This window comes from Myotis brandtii, unplaced genomic scaffold, assembly GCF_000412655.1.
Source record: "Myotis brandtii unplaced genomic scaffold, ASM41265v1 scaffold182, whole genome shotgun sequence".
NCBI lineage: Eukaryota > Metazoa > Chordata > Mammalia > Chiroptera > Vespertilionidae > Myotis > Myotis brandtii.
In genome coordinates this window covers 4,038,692-4,057,324 of record NW_005356751.1, presented here as the reverse complement: position 1 = coordinate 4,057,324, position 18,633 = coordinate 4,038,692, and the positions used below count along the sequence as shown (strand labels likewise).

The 18,633-nt window shown below is 40.2% G+C and overlaps 1 protein-coding gene across 1 annotated transcript in view; it reads right to left on the bottom strand.

The window, feature by feature from the left end:
* Positions 1-18,633, bottom strand: part of CEP152 (centrosomal protein 152kDa) — a 100,959-nt gene that overhangs the window by 42,363 nt on the left and 39,963 nt on the right. Inside the window, exons 11-13 of the mRNA XM_014537831.1 lie at positions 16,022-16,113; positions 15,159-15,322; positions 6,650-6,854 (exon numbers count right to left, since the gene is read on the bottom strand). Coding sequence (XP_014393317.1) covers positions 6,650-6,854; positions 15,159-15,322; positions 16,022-16,113 — 461 coding nt within the window. The remainder of the gene's footprint in view (positions 1-6,649; positions 6,855-15,158; positions 15,323-16,021; positions 16,114-18,633) is intronic.

Genomic DNA, 18,633 nt, shown 5'->3' with positions numbered 1-18,633 from the left:
CTGATCACTGGCCAGGCCTAGGGACCCTACACGTGCAAGAATTTCGTGCACCGGGTCTCTAGTTTTGAAATAATGTCATACAAAGAAATTGCAGAAACAGTACAAATGATTTCCATATACCTTTTACCATGTCCCCAAATATAACCACAGTACAATGATCAAAACCAGGATATTGACTAGGGCACAATACTATTAACTAATCTACAAAATTTTCTGATTTTCCTCTAATGTCCTTTTCTGGCTCAGGATCCAATCTATGATCCCCCACTGCACTTACGTAGTTGTCACATCTCATCGGTCTCCTCCAGTCTAGGACAGCTCCTCAGTCTCTGACCTTCAAACTCCTGATATTTTTGAGTACTAACCAATTATTTTGTAGCATGGCCCTCCATTTTTGTTTTTTTCTGATGTTACTTCATTAGTAAATTCAGGTTATGCATTTTTGGCATGAATGCCACAGCAATGATGCCCATGCTTTTCAGGGGAGACACGATACCAATACGTCTCATCACTGGTGATGATCAATTGATGAAGGGAGTGTCTGCAAGTACCTTCACTGAAAAGTTACTATCTTTTTTACTTACAATTAATAGTAAGTACCTTATAAGGAGATACTTCGAGACTATGCAAATATTTTATTTTTCATCATACTTTCATCCATTAAATTTAGCATTTATTTATTTATATAACCAGTTTTAACTCATAGATACATATTTTACTAAATAGGTACAATTTTTAAGGCTTATGATAGGCTTTAGCAAATTTTTTCCAGAAAGTTTGTACAAATGTATACTCTCATGACTTTGTCCAACTCTCTTTACCTCCAATGGCAGTGACTATCTTTAAATAATGGTTGTATTTGATGGGGGAAAGGGTATCTAACAATGGCTTCCATTGGCATTCCTTGTATTGCCATCAGAGTGGAACCTCTTACATTCCTTAATTGTTCATTTGTTTTACATCTTCCCAAGTTTGTCTCTTTACATGACTGCACGTTTTCCTATCACCATCTAAATGTCTTCCGTATTTATTTTTATGAGTTCTTTTTCTGATATTCTTTAAGTAATTTCAGAGAAGAAGGGAGAGGGAGAGACAGAAACATCGATGAGAAAAAAACATCGATTGGCTGCCTCCTGCACTGGCAATCGAGCCTGCAACCCAGGCGTGTGCCCTGACCGGGAATGGAACTGGAGACCTCCTGGTGCATGGAATGACGCTCAACCAACTGAGCCACACCAGCCAGGCTATTTATGACTTTTTTATTCACTGAGGGGTACAAAGGTTGAAAAAAAAATAAAACCTACATTATTAGGCTTGTTGGTTTATGTATTTACCTGAACTCTGAGCTCTCTTACACAATGCTTAAAAAATATCATGTACCCATCTACATGATGGAATACTATGCTGCTGTAAAAAAGAAGGAATTCTTACCATTTGCAATGGCATGGATGGAACTGGAGAGCATTATGCTAAGTGAAATAAGCCAGTCAATGAAGGAAAAATACCACATGATCTCACTCATTTATGGATAATTAAGACCATTATAAACTGATGAACAAAAATAGATACAGAGGCAGAGCAACATCGAACAGACTGTCAAACTACAGCGGGAAGGCCGGGGAAGGTTGGGGAGGGGGGCGTAAGAGATCAACCGAAGGACTTGTACGCATGCATACAAGCATAACCAATGGACACAAGACACTGGGGGGGTATGGGAGACCAGGGGAAGGTCAGGGGAGAAAAAAAAAAAAAAGGAGACATATATAATACTCTTTGTAATACTTTAAGCAATAAAACAAAATTTTTTAAAAATATATCATGTACCAAGTTTCATTCTACTCATTGGGGAGGGGAAAGTATGTATATCTCATTCCCAGGTGGGGTGATAAAACACCAAGGCTTTGGCTCAGTCTTCCAATTCACAGAGCCTTCACTTTCAGAGGGAAGCTGCTCAGTTGCTGACTTTCCCCTTTTCACTTGCCATCATTTCCCAGAAGCCATTTCTCTACCCCAGTTGGCAGAGAAAGTAGCTAAGACTGCTTATTCTGTTAGCTTCTCTCCAGATTTGGGGATACTAATGACACTTAAAAAGATCTCTGTCTCAGGAGAATGGCTTTCAATTTTTTAACCTGGCCTCCACTTTTTTTTTTTTTTACCCTCACCCAAGATACGTTTATTTTTTTATTGATTTGTGAGAGAGAAACATCGACGTGAGAAAGAAACATCGATCTGTTGCCTCTTGAATGCACCCAAACCAGGGAATGAACCCACAACCTGGGTTATGTGCCCTGACCAGGAATTGAACCCACATCCTTTTGTTGTATGGGGAGGATGCTCAACCAACCAAGCTACCCAGCCAAGGCTGGGCCCTACTTTTTAAAGTTTTGATATTCATTTGTGCTTCCTTCCCCACTGGTAAGTTTTTATTACTAGAAATAGAAGTAATATGCAGATACACTAAAAAAAAAATTCTTTCATAGCTATTACTCAGTTTTGACCTATTTTCACACTGCAGGCACACAGGGCCTAGATACCTGTACTTGTCAGCACAAAACCCTTACAAACATCTTGAAAAAGAGAAGGACCACATAAATGGCACAATAAAATCTCTTTCTAAAGGTGGAATTCTGAAGACATTATATTCAAGAAAACAAGAACTATAATATTACACCAACTCTCGAACTATCTTCCTAATTCCTAAAAGATTCTAACGAGTAACCTTCTAGGTTGGCTATCGGACACTGTCTATCAAATACCTTGGAATCAAAGTATGGCTTTCACCACAACATGTGGTGAGGTAACGGTCTCTATTGAGTGTCAGGCACAGAAAGGCCTCTATGTTTTACTTATTATGCTTACAAAATGTTAAGTGCTGGTGCAGACCCTGACTGTTAGTGAGTAGTCTGGTTTCCTAAGGTCTTGACCACATTCTACCTTAACAGCCCAGTTTTCAACTGGAACGTTCAGCAAAGTAGCGGATCCATTCCCAATCATTACACAGTGCTATGAATGGGCAGACTCCTAAGTTTCATCACATGTTATCCTAGGAATGCCAGAAAACAACACCGCTTTAAACAGTCATATGATTTGAAAGCAAAATACTGATTCTCTATCATAATATTAATTTGTTCTGTATGAGGGATATAAACTAACATAAAATGTACTACAAGGTATGTATAATGCAATAAATATATCAATACCTTTATAATGTTCATTTAAAAAATGCCAAATAAGACTGCATACGTAGCCCTGGCCAGGTAGGCTCAGTTGGTTAGAGCACTGTCCTGATACACCAAGGTTGTGGGTTCAATACCCGTATGTGGGGTATTGTGTCACCCTGCACATACAAAAATCAACCAATAAATGCATAAGTAAGTGGAACAACAAATTAATATTTCTCTCTCTCTCTCTCTCGCTCTCTCTCAAATCAAGAAATTTAAAAAAAATTTTAAAGACTACATACATAAATATTTTTGCTGGCTTTCTTAATTCTTACAAAAGCTTTAAGGAGAGAATTTTGATGGCCTAGTTATCTTTAAAAACACATCCACACAAGTTTAAATTGATGTGTTATTTCTCGTAACATCCCTACAGCAAGCAAAGGAGTTCAACATTATATCCCAGCTATAACCATTCTTTCTGGAAATCAATGAGACACCTAAATGGTTTTGGCCTCATTAAAGATTTCAGAAAGACTGAGCTTACACAATATGGATTCTATTCCCATGCCCTCCTCGCTCCAGTTACACCAGCTTATTTGCTACATTCTTTTATTTACTTCTGTTCCAGGCTGAAATGTCCCTTCCCACCTGGCTCTCCTCGATTTATCCTTCAGGACAGAGACCCAGCATGGCCTCCTCAAAGACTTCGCTAGGCTGCCTTACCACCCCCCACCCCTCCCACCCCCCGCCAAGCCCAGGTAGTCATTCCTTCTCCTGGCACTTTGTGACCAGTACCACCCTTATTACACAGTTATAGGTGCCCATCCACTGCAGAGCTGATTGCTGAATGTGCAGCCACTAACCCATGTGTGCTTATGGAGCCTGGCCAGGTGGCTGGTCCAGACTGAAATGTGCAGTTAAGTCAAAAATACAATTTTCACGGACTTAGCACAGACACAAAAAAATGCAGACCACCTCATAACAATTTTATGCTGACTAATATTGAGAATATTTTGTATATGTTGGGTTAAATAAAATATATTAATAAAATTAACTTCACTTATTACTTTTACTTTAAGGGCACTACTAGATTTTAAGTTACATATGTGACTCTACTGTATTTCCCTTGGACAGTGCTGTTCTAGATTCAAAGTTCCTTTAGGAAATGGCCATTGTGTCTTTTATCATTGAATCCCACAAGGACCTTGCAGAAAGCACCTTTTAAAAAAAAGCTTACACTGAATGATTTGTCCTTTCTCCATGTGCCTCCCAACCCTGCTTTCTGACTTTAAAGACTAAATAGAAAACTCTATTAGAAAAGATGTGGGAAATGAGTGACAAAGGCAAGACTTGAAGGTGCCCATTAATTAGATGACTAAACTTGAGAGTTTACTTAAAAAAACCACCCACTGGTTAAATTACTGTATCCTCTCCCATTCCCCCATCTAGGAAGTAGATCCTAGATGTTGTATGAATTCAACAAATATTTACTGAGAAAATATGCAGAGAATTATCAACTCATAAGAATTTCCTATATAGTAAGTTGAGGCAGAACAGACATAGCAGCAAGGGCTAAAGTCACACTTAAAAAACAAACACACACACACAAAATGCAGCCCTGAACGGGTGGCTCTGTTAGTTGGAATACCACCCACACACCAAAAGGTTTTGGGTTCAATCCCCAGTCAGGGCACATACAGGAGGCAACTCATTGATGTTTCTCTTTCACATTGATGTTTCTCTTCCTTACTTTCTTTCTTTCTTCCTTTCTTTCTTTCTCTTTTTTTCTCTCCTCTCTCTCTCTCTCTCTCTCTCTCTCTCTCTCTCTCTCTAGGAAATGACTATGGCAAAAGAGAAACTGGACAAAAGGAGTATTCAAAGAGGAGGTAGCCCCCTTCAACTTATTGATCAACTAGACTACAGAGACAAAGGGAAAGGCTAAAACAGAAAAACAACATAGGCCACGACCACCATCACTGCCACACATGTGAAAGTGTACCTGTCTGACCAATGCCACCAGTAATTTCAATATAAAACAAAAAAAAGCATCAAGATACCTGAGCTCAGGTTCAGACTCAAAAACAGGTTCCTACTCTCCTAAATGTTAGGATACTCTCACCAGAAAGTGTAAACTAATTCACTCTGATCTAACACAATTTGAGACACCAACTTTCACTCCCATCCTTTTTAAGAAACATATGGAAACAGTCGAAACAGCTTGATTTACAGACACTGGATGTGCTGCGGAGCAGGGGGTCTTTCACATGTGGTCGTTAACACTGAAATCAATGTTGTCCTCATCAAATACAGTTACTCGGAAGAGGGAACCAGACTGGGCAGGCCTTTAACAGGAAGAACACTATGATTTCTAGAAAATAAATTAGAACCAATTAAATTTCCACAAAAATTTAGAACCATAGAACATCGTGCAAACTGTGTGTTAATAGGACTGTTATAATGAACACAGTTCCTAGTTTAATGGATCAGGAGATAAAACAGTACTAACATAGGAAGTAAAAAAAGTTTTCCATCCAGGAGGGGAAAAGAATACACCATCTACATTAATCTTCCTCCTTCCCTTTCCTGTTAGTTGCTAAGTCTCTCCGCCTTGTTTTCTATTGGGAGTACACATGGGCTTGAACTTGTAAAATGTGAAAAAGGCAGCTGTCCATGGAGGGCAACCCTAAAGATCTCCGTGAGAGCACGACCTTGGGGAAATAACCTTCACCTATTTGTCATTCGAGTGTTTTAATTTCATTGTGCTTCAAGGTTGACTCTGTCACCTCAGAAGGGTCACAAACTGCTCCAGCTTCCTCATCTATAAAGTATCCTAACATTTAGGAGAGTAGGAACCTGTTTTTGAGTCTGAACCTGAGCTCAGGTATCTTGATGCTTTTTTTTGTTTTATATTGAAATTACTGGTGGCATTGGTCAGACAGGTACACTTTCACATGTGTGGCAGTGATGGTGGTCGTGGCCTATGTTGTTTTTCTGTTTTAGCCTTTCCCTTTGTCTCTGTAGTCTAGTTGATCAATAAGTTGAAGGGGGCTACCTCCTCATCTGTGCCTCTCCCCCTGTAACACCATCACTGCATAATTCATTTCCTTATATGGAATGACTTTCATTACAGAAATATGGGCCAGAGAAATGTGATGGACACCATGCTAAGTGGGGAACTTAGCTAGATGTTAGTGCATGGTGGTATGAGCCAATCTTGAGGAAATGCAGCTACCATGTTACATAGGATGGATGCTTCCTTGGATTTGTGATAAAAAAAAAATTTATCTAATTGGCATCTCATTTACTAGGTGCCGAGAGTAACCAGAAAATGTATTTCTTTAAGTGGCATTCCCTTCTCTAAATTTTACTTCTAAGAAAGTCAAATGAACCCCTGAAAGACAAAGGTTTAACTTAACTGTGAAAATTGTAAGCATTTTCTTTACTGAGCTCTTTAAAAATGGCGTTTTAGCTCTACAAACTCTACGAACCTCGACCGTGATGCTTTCTACATCCTTCTGCCCTTGCTGTAGGTCTTCGATTTTCTTCCAACAGCCTTTGAGGTCACTCTGCAGCTGAGACACCAGGCGGCGCTTCACGGAGTTGCTGCCCAGCAAACGCTGCACTTGTGCTTTCAGCCTCAGGATCACCTCATCGTTGGAAAGCTCTTTACCTGGGTCTTCTTGCTGGACCATGCTAATGAAGAAATTGCCATATTTAAAATTAAATCAAGTAACAGATCAAGCATGGTTATTCCTTAAAAGCTACAAACTGAAGGGGAACCCTAAAATACTTTCTAAATAATGTATCAATTATTTGACTATTCTGATGACTAGATAGATGGTTGTTATATTAAATTTTATTAATTTTTTTTTTTAAAAAGCTACAAACTGCAATGGTGGCCATGTGTTGTGACCTATACAATCCTATGCCAGTATTTCAAAAGCAATTTTAACCTTTGTCAAACACAAGGCCACTTTAGCTACAAACCCATATACAGGAATACATTTATTCCTAGGAGGACCATTCCTAAGCTTAGTCCTGCTGCCCCATTGCAAGGTCAGCCACAGGAACTTCAATAGGGCACGTGCTTTTGTTTTTGATAAGCTGCACAAGGTATATGCATATATGTGTGTCCTTTAGGACTTCGGGAGAAATAAAACAAAACAAAGGAGGAAAAAACAGTAAACACAAGTCATCCTAATCTACAATTTCTGTATCCCTTTTACTAAAACACAAGTCTAAGTGGATATCTGAACAACTGGAAAAAATAAGAAAAATAAAAGCCATGTAATCCCAATTTTAGTTTCAATAAATTTCAAAACTGCAATGAGAATTTCTGCTCCTTCTCTTAATGGGTTAAAAGAACCAGATTTATCTTCCCACCTTAAAAAACTGGAAAACCAAATAAAATATATGAAGCAATGATTTTCGGTTGTTAGGCAATGGCAGCATAGCACGGTGATCCCTGAAAAAAGAAGAGCAAAACGGGGGAGCCCTCGGCTGCCACCGCTTCCTGCCTGCATTCTCCAGGGTGGAGCACAGGGAGAGAAAACCCAAACAGGACCCAGCAATCTCACTGCGTTGCAAAGACCTCAGTTTGGGGAGGACAAAATGGCTAGAATTTGAGGAGGGAAAGAAAGCCACACAGAAAGAGAGCTCTAGAGCTCTATGTACGAATGTCAGGAAGTTACCTCAAGACCAGGAAAAGCACAGAGGGGAAGTATTTGCATTCCAATGAGCCATAGTGGGAAGACCTCCAAATTCAGAGCATCAAATATTGCCTGAGTACTGGGGCCAAATAAGCCCCAGATTAAAGGCTGCTCTAAACCTAATCTCACAAAACCTATAAAATAGCCTCAAAAGGATAAAGTGAATTCCAGGTAACTTAACTGTGTCACAGAAAAAAAAAATGACAGTGTTTTAAAATATACAGTAAAATCCAACTTCTAAAATACAAAATTTTAAGTGTCCAGCACCCAATCAAAATTTACCAGGCACGCAGATAAGCGGGAAAGAAAATAACCAGGAGATAAATCAATCAATAGAAAATGAACCAGAAATGACACACGCAATAGAATTAATTAAATATACCATATGTTTAAGAAGGTAGAAAAAAAATCAAACATGATGAGGATAGAAATGAAAGACATAAAAAAGATCCAAATTGGACTTACAGAGACAAAAAAAAATGATAATATGGTTGCCTAGAGCTGTGTGGGCAGGAAGGAGTAATGGAAAATAACTGGTAATGGGTATAGGGCAGTGATGGCGAACCTTTTGAGCTTGGCGTGTCAACATTTTGAAAAACCCTAACCTAACTCTGGTGCCGTGTCACATATAGAAATTTTTTGACATTTGCAACCATAGTAAAACAAAGATTTATATTTTTGATATTTATTTTATATATTTAAATGCCATTTAACAAAGAAAAATCAACCAAAAAAATGAGTTCGCGTGTCACCTGACACGTGTGTCATAGGTTCGCCATCACTGGTATAGGGTTTTAGGGGGGTGGATATTAAAATGTTCTAAAATTCGGTTATGGTGATGGTTGCACAACTCTGTGACTATACTAAAAACCAGACTGTACTCTTAAAATTGGTAAATTTTATGGTTTGTGAAATATATAAACAAAACTGTAGAAGAAAACAAACAAGCACAAACACTATATGAGTTCCATTCGTATGAAAGCAAACCCAATCTATAGTGTTTAGGTATGAATATTAGGTCTTGAAAGGATAACAACAATAAACAGAAACAGAAAATGATTGCCATAAGAGTCAAAATAGCAGTTACTCTCCAGGCTGTGATTGGAAAGAGGACTATGGGCAGTTTCTAGACCTGGGCAGTGGTTCCATGGATATTCACTTTAAAATCATTAAGTTTATGCTTCACACACTTTTCTTTATGTGTTGTACTTCATAATTTTAAAAGGTTTAAAAAGTAAACTAAACTATAAAAACACTAAAAAAATACCACCAACAAAATTTTAAACAGGAAAAATGATAACTTTCAACACTGGCTAGGTACATAGAAATAGGTACTGTCAGGATGTGGAAAACAATGCAAACTACAGGGCTACTTGGCAATATGTATCAAAGGCCTCACATAATGTGCAAATCCTTTAGCAAGAATATTCCTCCACATCTTAAGGAAATACTCAAAGATGTGAATAAAGACTTGGCTACAAGGATGCTTGTAATAATAATGTATTATTTACAATTTCAAATTTTTTAAACAGCGTGTCACTAACTAAAATATATTACACTCATCCACATATCCATTAGTAAATATCCTAGATAATAAAACCTAATATACAAATCGACCAAACAACAGAATGACCGGGGGAACAACCGGTCACTATGAAGTGCACTGACCACCAGCAGGACAGACGCTCAATGCAGGAGCTGCCCCCAGGCCTCAGGCCCCTGGCCAGCCAAGGCAGGTGCCAGTGGGGGCCCCCCCGATCACCCCACAGAGGGAGTCGACCGGCGGCGGTGGCAGGGGGCAGGGCCAGGGAGCAGGCAGCACCAGGCCGGCCAAGGTGGGTGCCAGTGGGGGCCCCCCAATCACCCCACCGGTCGCCCCACAGATCGGCCCTGATTGCTGGCCAGGCCTAGGGACCCTACCCGTGCACGAATTTCGTGCACCCGGCCTCTAGTATATAATAATATCTACTGACTAAAGATTTCAGAATGTATTAAGGCACATTATAAAACTATATTCTACATTATATTATCTCTTAGAAACATCAAAACCGATGTGGAAATTATATACAAAAATGTGCCCTGGCCGTGTGGCTCAGTTGGTTGAGCATCGTCCCAGGCACTGAAAGGTCACCAGTTGGATTCTCGGTCAGGGCACATGCCCAGGTTTCAGGTTTGATCCCAAGTTGGAGTGCATGTGGGAGGCAACCGATTTAGGTTTCTCTCTCACATCAATGTTTCTCTCTCCCTCTCCCTTCCTCTCATTCTCTAAAATCAATAAAAACAGATTTTTTTTTTAAAAGACATTATATACTAAAATGTTAATAAAGGTTTTCTTCATGGGAGTTGAAGTAAGATTATAAGTGCTTTTAATTTTCTTGTTTTCTCACTCTGTATTTTCTATTTTTTTCCCCACAATAAAGGAGAAAGGTACTTTAAAAAATAAATATTGATAGCATGTACCCTTAAAATGATGTTAAGAAAATGGAACCTCGTTGCTGTGGTCTTCCTCCACAAAACCCAAAGGAAAAACATAATTGTGAGATAAACAGCAAATTCCAATAGAGGGGCTTCCTAGAAAATAGCTGACCAGTATTTCTCAGAACTGTCACGGTCATCAAAAAGAAGGAAATTCAATAACCAATGGACACAAGACACTGGGGGGTAGGGGAGGCCAGGGAAAGGTCAAGGGGGAAAAAAAAAAGGAGCCATATGTAATGCTCTTTGTAATACTTTAAGCAATAAAACAAAATTTAAAAAAAAAACATTAAGTTTACTCTGAGCATCTTAGAACTGAACAAAAAATGTAATGGCTCCCTATTTAGATAATAAAGTTTTTTCCATGAAAATTTAAAAAACAAAAAAAGGAAATTCAAGAGGAACTAAGGAAATATGACTCCTAAATATAATGTGGTACCCTGTCATGTGATCCTGGGACAGAAAAGGGACATCAAGTAAAAACAAAGACCATCTAAATCAGTGATGGCGAACCTTTTGATCTCGGCGTGTCAGCATTTTGAAAAACCCTAACTTAACTCTGGTGCCGTGTCACATATAGAAATTTTTTGATATTTGCAACCATAGTAAAACAAAGATTTATATTTTTGATATTTATTTTATATATTTAAATGCCATTTAACAAAGAAAAATCAACCAAAAAAATGAGTTCGCGTGTCACCTCTGACACGCGTGTCATAGGTTCGTCATCACTGATCTAAATCAACCATGGATATATCAGTCAATGATACTATATCAATATTATTTCTTTTTTTTTTAATATATTTTATTGATTTTTCACAGAGAGGAAGGGAGAGAGATAGAGAGAGTTAGAAACATCGATGAGAGAGAAACATCGATCAGCTGCCTCCTGCACATCCCCCACTGGGGATGTGCCCACAACCCAGGTACATGCCCTTGACCGGAATCGAACCCGGGACCCTTCAGTCCGCAGGCCGACGCTCTATCCACTGAGCCAAACCAGTTTCGGCTCAATATTATTTCATTAATTGTAACAAAGTACTGTGCTGATGTAGGATGTTAATAGGGGAAAATGGGTGCAGAGTATACAAAAACTGTATTATTCTAATTTTGTTTAAATCTAAAACTGATCTAAAATATTAACATCTATTTCTTAAAAAATAAATAAATAGTATCTGAGTCAAAATTTTTACTGTTTTCAGCTTCAAATGATTCCAAATGAAACATTAGTATATATGCTACATGTACACATACTCACGCATACAGAGAGAGAATTAAGAACATATATAGTTTTAACATAATAAAAGGAGCTCCTTCCAATATGCTACATACTTATCGATATACTGTTCATATATGTGATATATAGTATCACAGTGTACATATAGATCTCAGTGTATGTAAATATATGCCTGCATATATATAGATCTCACCTATTTTAACCACTTCCATCTATATAGAAACAGAATATGTAAATATAATAGAAGTAGACTTATATAAGAAATAGAATATAAAACGTATTGAATGCATCTGCCCATGCTGTGAGACATGGTGAACTGACTTTAAGCAGAACACTTATTTTGCTCAGTTAACAAATTATGCATCCCTCATTTCTTTCCTTACTGACTGCTGACCACTGAAACAGCACATCGTGTACTCCTGGAGGGAGCCAAGTCAGAGAGCAGAGAAAGTACTTGCTAAAATAATTTTCTCTTCTTTTCCAAAAGGGAAAAGTCAACGGGGGTGACCAGCCCTGCATAAGGCTCACTACTGAGCCCTGTGGAAGTTGGTTCCCCTGAATCCAAATAAACTGTAGTCCCTTGTGAAGCCTGCTGAGAAGACCAAAGGGAAAAGGCATTCCACTTGTTAAATGTTTATTATTTGAGCTTCGCAGCCAACTATAATAAGGGAGAGGAGAAGCTGTCTGCAAGCCACATGCAGATTTAGTTACTCAAATTCCACGAATGTGAAACAGAACACTGAGACTAAGCCCTTCACATTTACCAGGCGGTAGCTTGAGGGATGTAGTAGCTGGGGATAAAAGCTTGGAGCCGCTAATAAGTGGGGCTGTGATTTGAAAGCAGCTCAAGTCAACAAAGAACTAAAATTCTCGACAATGGGAAAACCTTTGCTTCCTCTTGTTCTAAGAATCACAGGCCAGCAGAGGAAAGGTATAAATCTTCTCTCCTATTAAAACCCTCACGTTGATGTAAGAAAGAATATTTCTACTTCCTCCTCTAAACTGAATTCTTATCTATTAGACTGCGGGTAGGTGGGATGACTGTAGCTGAACCTTTCTTCAGATATCCCGTGTTTCACTGAATTCTTCTCAATGACTGAGTCTCAATGACTACCCATTATGTGTTAAGTTACTCTCCACTTTCCCAGTTGTACATGGCTGGTATTCCTTTTCCCATGACAGAGATGTGATGTCTCAGATTTACTATCTATAGGAATAGACTTTAGATTACTATAAGATTTTAGCTATGAGTATTATACTTAAGTAGAAAGAGCAAAAGTAGAATACATTTTAGTAGACATTATGATGAAGTCAGTCTACCTGGGTATATATTATTTACCCAATTTCCAAGCTAATTATGGCATAAATTAAAGCAATAACATACTTGAAAGAAAGCTTTTCTGGCGTGAACTAAATATTTAAAATAAAAGACATAAAGAATGACGTTTAAGACCAAATGGTTTGACTGTCATGTAAACACAGAACAGCAGGTTTACGTGACAGTGAAGTTTGGGGTTCAAGTACTGGCTCTGCTGATAATGGTCCACTTTCTTGGGCAGAAGAGTTTAGCTCTTTGAGCTCTGATTTTCCCAATTCTAATGTGATGACTGATAACGGATCTGACGCTTTTCTCAAGGTTGCGATGTGGATCAAGGACCTTTTATAAAGAATGTGTTGAGTAAGAAGTGGATTGATATAAGATCTGATCAATGGTGTATTTTAACCAATCATCTATTAAACAATAATAGTAACACCTACCGTTGATGAAGTGCCTCACGTGCTGGAACATATTACATAAGGTCCTTTTTATTCATTACCTGTTTTAATCCTCACTTGAACCCCCAAGATGTATCCTATAATCCACTTATAGAAAAAGCCTCATAAGAAAACAGGCTTAGAAAAGTTAAGAAACATGCCCAAGGTCATAAAGCTACTAATAAATGGCAAAACTATTATCCAAAACAAAATCTGAATCATCTGGCATCAACAGGAAATGAGGCATTCACAACAATAAATTTTCCAGATGACATTTTTAACTTTAAATTTTTATGTAAATCTGTCTAAAAAATGTAACACATACATCCTCTTGCACTTTAATTAACTAACCACGCTGACAGCTTTCTTGGACAACCTGGGATCATGTGGATCAGCAGCTCCATCCAACCCATTGTGCTCCCTTAGACCTCTCCTTGCTGCGCTGTCTGGCTAACCCATGGCAGTACCTCTCCCAAACCCTAGCCCCAGCTACTCTTCCATCAGATAACTCATGGGTACAAACAAATCCAAGTCTGTAATGGCCCTAGGCTAAGAGCCTGACGATGACTCCAACGAAATACACCACATGATTTAGTTCTATGATTTTCTTCTTTGCTTTCTCCCGGATTGTAGCTGTGGTCTTTGGAGATGACAGTCGCTAAAGGCTGACCTCCAGGTAAATGGGGCCTTACTAAACTAAACAACATCTTGTTTCACAGTATTTCCTGATCACTTGAGATTTCAATTTACTGAATCTCACCTTACAGGTCTAAAAACAAAAGCCAGTACTAAAATATATAAGTTCTACAAGCTATTGCAGAGCAAACCCTTCAGGAGACTTATATACTTGTATTTAGCTGCCTGATGCCTGAAACACAACAGATAATGGACACTCCCACTAAACAATAATGATGGTAAACGTGGTCTCGAACTGGAAACCGGATGGTGCTGGTGTGGGCCAATGCATTCAAGGCTTTCCTTAGCCTGAACGCAGTCTCTTCCAGACAGGCACCTCTCATCTTATCCCAGATCACCAGAGGGAAGGAGAAATACCCCTTTGTACACTAAGCATGTAGCACTTGGCTGCTTACAAGTATGTCTCCCCCTCCCCACCAGACAGAAGGTGAGACCCCTGTGGGAAGGGACTGTCTATAGCTCATCTTCTGTACTCCACTCCCAGAGCCTTCATCACACCTTCCAGAAAGCAGGTGCTTCACAAATGTGCATCCTCTCCTCCATTCATCTTTAAAGTGTTTAATGATTCCTAAATATACTCCCTCCTCTAACACCACCATGTCCTCCCCCGTCAGTCCCAGGGAGGGATGATAAAACAGTCCCTTCCACAGGACTGCTAAAATAACTGTGTTAAAAATCCCTATTTTAAGACGAAATCCCTATTTTAAAAGTAAGGCCACAGTAAGATTCCTAGGGAAAATTAATGCTTATTTTCTCATATACTACTGATAAATGCCAGACGCCTGCCTTCAACAGTGTTAATATAATAAAAATAATATGCTTCGCCTTAATAGTAAAACAGATCCATAACCTCAACTGTAGAATTTACTTTGAATATTTTAGCTAGATTAGTCATTTTTTTACCTTACTAAAACTGATGTGCCTATTGGTGCTGAAGATAGCGCAATATCAGTTCTTGAGGTTTCTGTTCATTTTGATATCAGACGTTTGCACTTCATCAGATATTACTAAAACATACTGGGACCCCTGGTCAGCTCATCATCTCATGCCTGGTGCCACTTGTTTACCAAGCCTCATCAGCATTAATAATGCAGACTCTTCTACAGTAAACTATTTTCTCCATACCTCTTAACTTCGGATTTCTTCCAGTTGGCTTTTTTAATACCCAAATCCACGTATGATTCCATGAGTTCTGCGTTTAATTCTCCTTCTGAGTCACTTGGAAGTATTCCTAGTCTTGCAGCAGATTCATAGAGAGAAATTTCATCTTTTAGTTCTGTTAATTCTTCCTACAACACAAAATTATTAAAAGTTATTTTCATGGTTTTCCTATAAGAAGGAATCAGGCATTTTGTCTATGCTTCAGATTCATTTTAATGGTCAAGAGAAGGCAGAAACGCTTCTTCAAATACATGTTAGCACACGTTAACTATAACTTTACAAAGGCCAGCGCGGATCAGGTTTTCCAGCAAACTGAATGGAGGAACGAATACATGAGGAAGAACATGCAAGTCGGTTCTCTCACACCTCCCTCACATTCTGTTCTCTTCCATGAAAAGTACCCCTGGAGCTGAGGTACCGGTGGCAGCACTTTTTGGCTCACTAGAGCGGGAGACAGAGTAGACTGGTTTCCCAGCAACAGCTGTCCTTCATGGTCTGCCAGCAGCGAAAAGGCAAACCACCTCTCTCCAGTGGAGGGTCCCCTGGACCGCTACCTCCAGCAGGAAATGTCAGCGGCGCCGGAGGAGGAGGTGATAGCACCCCAGCTGCGCTGTAGGTTTTCATGCCTGTAGACAACCTTTTCTCTCGGGGCACACACACAGACAGGCCCCTGGGCTTGATTCCCCAGCCATAGGGGCGAGCCTGTGAACAACTCTGACGGGCTGCTTTGGAGATGGTCCACTGCCTTTTTGATGTAGAGAAATCCAAGGTTCAGAAAGGTGATGTAATCCAGCCACCCACCGTCTCTTCCAAGGGGCCACGCTCACCTGCAAAGCCCTGTTCATGCTTTCACTCATAGCATGTGCCTTCTGAGCTTGCTGCAGCTGGAGCCGGAGCTGAGCCACCTCCTGGACTGAGCCTAGCGGGGAAGGGTCACAGAATACACCAAACGTAAATGGCCAAAGCACCTATGGGGTACAGAAGACATGAATCCACTGAGGCTACAGAAGGTGGGATTCTGCTTTATTACGTTTTAATATCTATTCAGGTGCACACGAGAATAGTCAGGGGACCCAGAAGGCACAGGTCCAAGATTTAATATGGCTCCCCATATGTCTTTGGGAAGTTAAAAACATGGGCTACTGTGACCTTGCTGTGAATCAAATCACATCTCCAGACCTGAACACTCTAGAAGTCCTTTAATAGGAGCATAACATTCCAACTCATAGAAAGCCAAAGTGAAAATTCTTTGGAACCCATTTCTATCCTCTAATAAGAAAACTACATCTGGCTGCCTTTAGCTTCTTTCTAAATGTTTTTATTTCCGCCACCCTGACCTCCACAAGTGAAAGAAGCCTATTAGAATTATGCCTCCGAAACTTTAGTAACCTAGTATTATAAATGTAACAAGGGAGGTTCCCATTTAATTTGTTTCTTGTTTCTTTTATTCTTTTCTTTAATGTTTTTATTAATTTGAGAGAGAGAGGAAGGGAGAGAGATAGAGAGATAGACGCATTGATGAGAGAGAGACATCAACCCGCACACACCCCCACCGGGGATCGAGCCCACAACCCAGACACATGCCCTGACCGGGAATGGAACCCAGACCCCCTGGTTCAACCACTGAGCCACACCCACATGGGAGTCAAATGAGGTGGGGGGAGGGGAGAGGATTCCATTTACAAGGGACTTTATTGGGTTTCCTCAAAAGAAAATGAGCATCTGGGAAATGTTTAAGCAAAGTAATGATGACATATTATGCAACTAAGAAAATCATATTTTCAAATCCTTTAATGGCAAGGAAAAAGGCTCATAGTTTATGACATGGGAAACAAAAGAATACTAAACTAAACCAGGAGGGGAGACCTAAATAGAGCATGGTCCAAATTTTAATCAAAACACACACATTTAGACAATCTTTGACATTAGTACTTTTGACTTGTTTTGTTTTGTTTTTTAGAGAGTGGGAAAGGGAGAGAAAAACATCGATGTGAGAGCAAAACATCAATCGGTTGCCCTTGCACGTGCCCCAAATAGGGCTGGGGATACAACCTGTAACCTCACTTTTTGGTGTGTTTTTTTTATAAGAGAAAGCTTCTTTAAAAAGTTACAGAGGTAGATGATGTGAGCTTTAGAAGAACTGGGCTCAGGAAACAAGGCAGAGAAGCAAAAGAAGGGCCCTTGAAAATCAAGAGAAAGAAAGCAAAGTACACTTAAAAAAAGACTCCATGGGCGTGCTCTAGGGAGCAAAAGAATGAGCTAGGTGCTCTGTCTTGAGGGTTTTAAAGGTGGAGATCTGAGGGGAGGTCTAGCGACAGATCTCAATAGAATATTCATCAGCTTTCCAGGTGTGTCCTTTCAGGGCTGTGGTCTCCACTGATTGGTGGGCGCCAGGGCAGGGGACCATTAATCCTTGCAGCTGGTCCTGATGTCAGCCCTGGCATGCAACTGAGGCCTAGACATTATCGCTAAGGAGTTAGTGCTTAAGGGAGTGGTTGTGCAAGGCCCTGCATGGGAGTCGCATGAGGCCACTCTTCAGCCCTTTGTCCCTCCTCTAAGGGGGTCTATCACATGACTAGCGGCATGCCAGGGGAGGAAAGGTCAGGGGAGGGTCCGAACCGCATGACCATCAATGTGAAGGGTCAGGGAGTCTAAACCCATGACCAGAGACACTCCAGGGGAGGAAAGGTCACCCTGAGGCAGGTCCTTGTTTTCCTAGTTTTGCCCATTGCCAGGTACCTGGGGATTTCTGCCCAGGGGAACTTCTATACCTGGCCCATCATCCTTGCTCTGCTCATGTCTACCACATTCCCCACTCCAGGGTCAGGGCTCTGATTGACTTTTGAATAACCCACTCATACACATTGTACCAATAGTCAGAATTGACTTAACATGCCAAAGTGTAACTTTCATATATATGTTAATTAATAACCCCTGAGCTATTTCCACAGCATGGAAAATAAAAATTTGATTATTTTGTTGCCTTTTACTCTAATATCTACACTAATAAAAGGCAAACATGCAAGTTGACCATACCTTCACTACACCTTAAGCCATGCCCACCCACCAATCAGAGCGACTATATGCAAATTAACCCAACCAAGATGACAGCCGGCAGCTACGGAGCTGGAGCGAGCAGGAGGCTTGGGTGCCCAGTGTAGGAGGAAGCCAAGCTTCCCGCCTGCCCTGGCCGGCTCTGAGCTCCACTCAAGGCTACAAAGTTTCAATTATAGAAGGTAAATAAATCCCAGAATAAAAAAAAATTTAAAAAAGGAGAGGCTGGGAGCTTCCGTCACCGGGGGGCTTGGCCAGCCTGAAAACGGGCCTCAGCCCCTCACCCAGACTGGCCAGGCACCCCAGTGGGGACCCCCCACCCTAAAGGGCGTGGGGCCAGCCTGAAAACAGCCATCAGCCCCTCACCCAGGCTGGCCAGGCACCC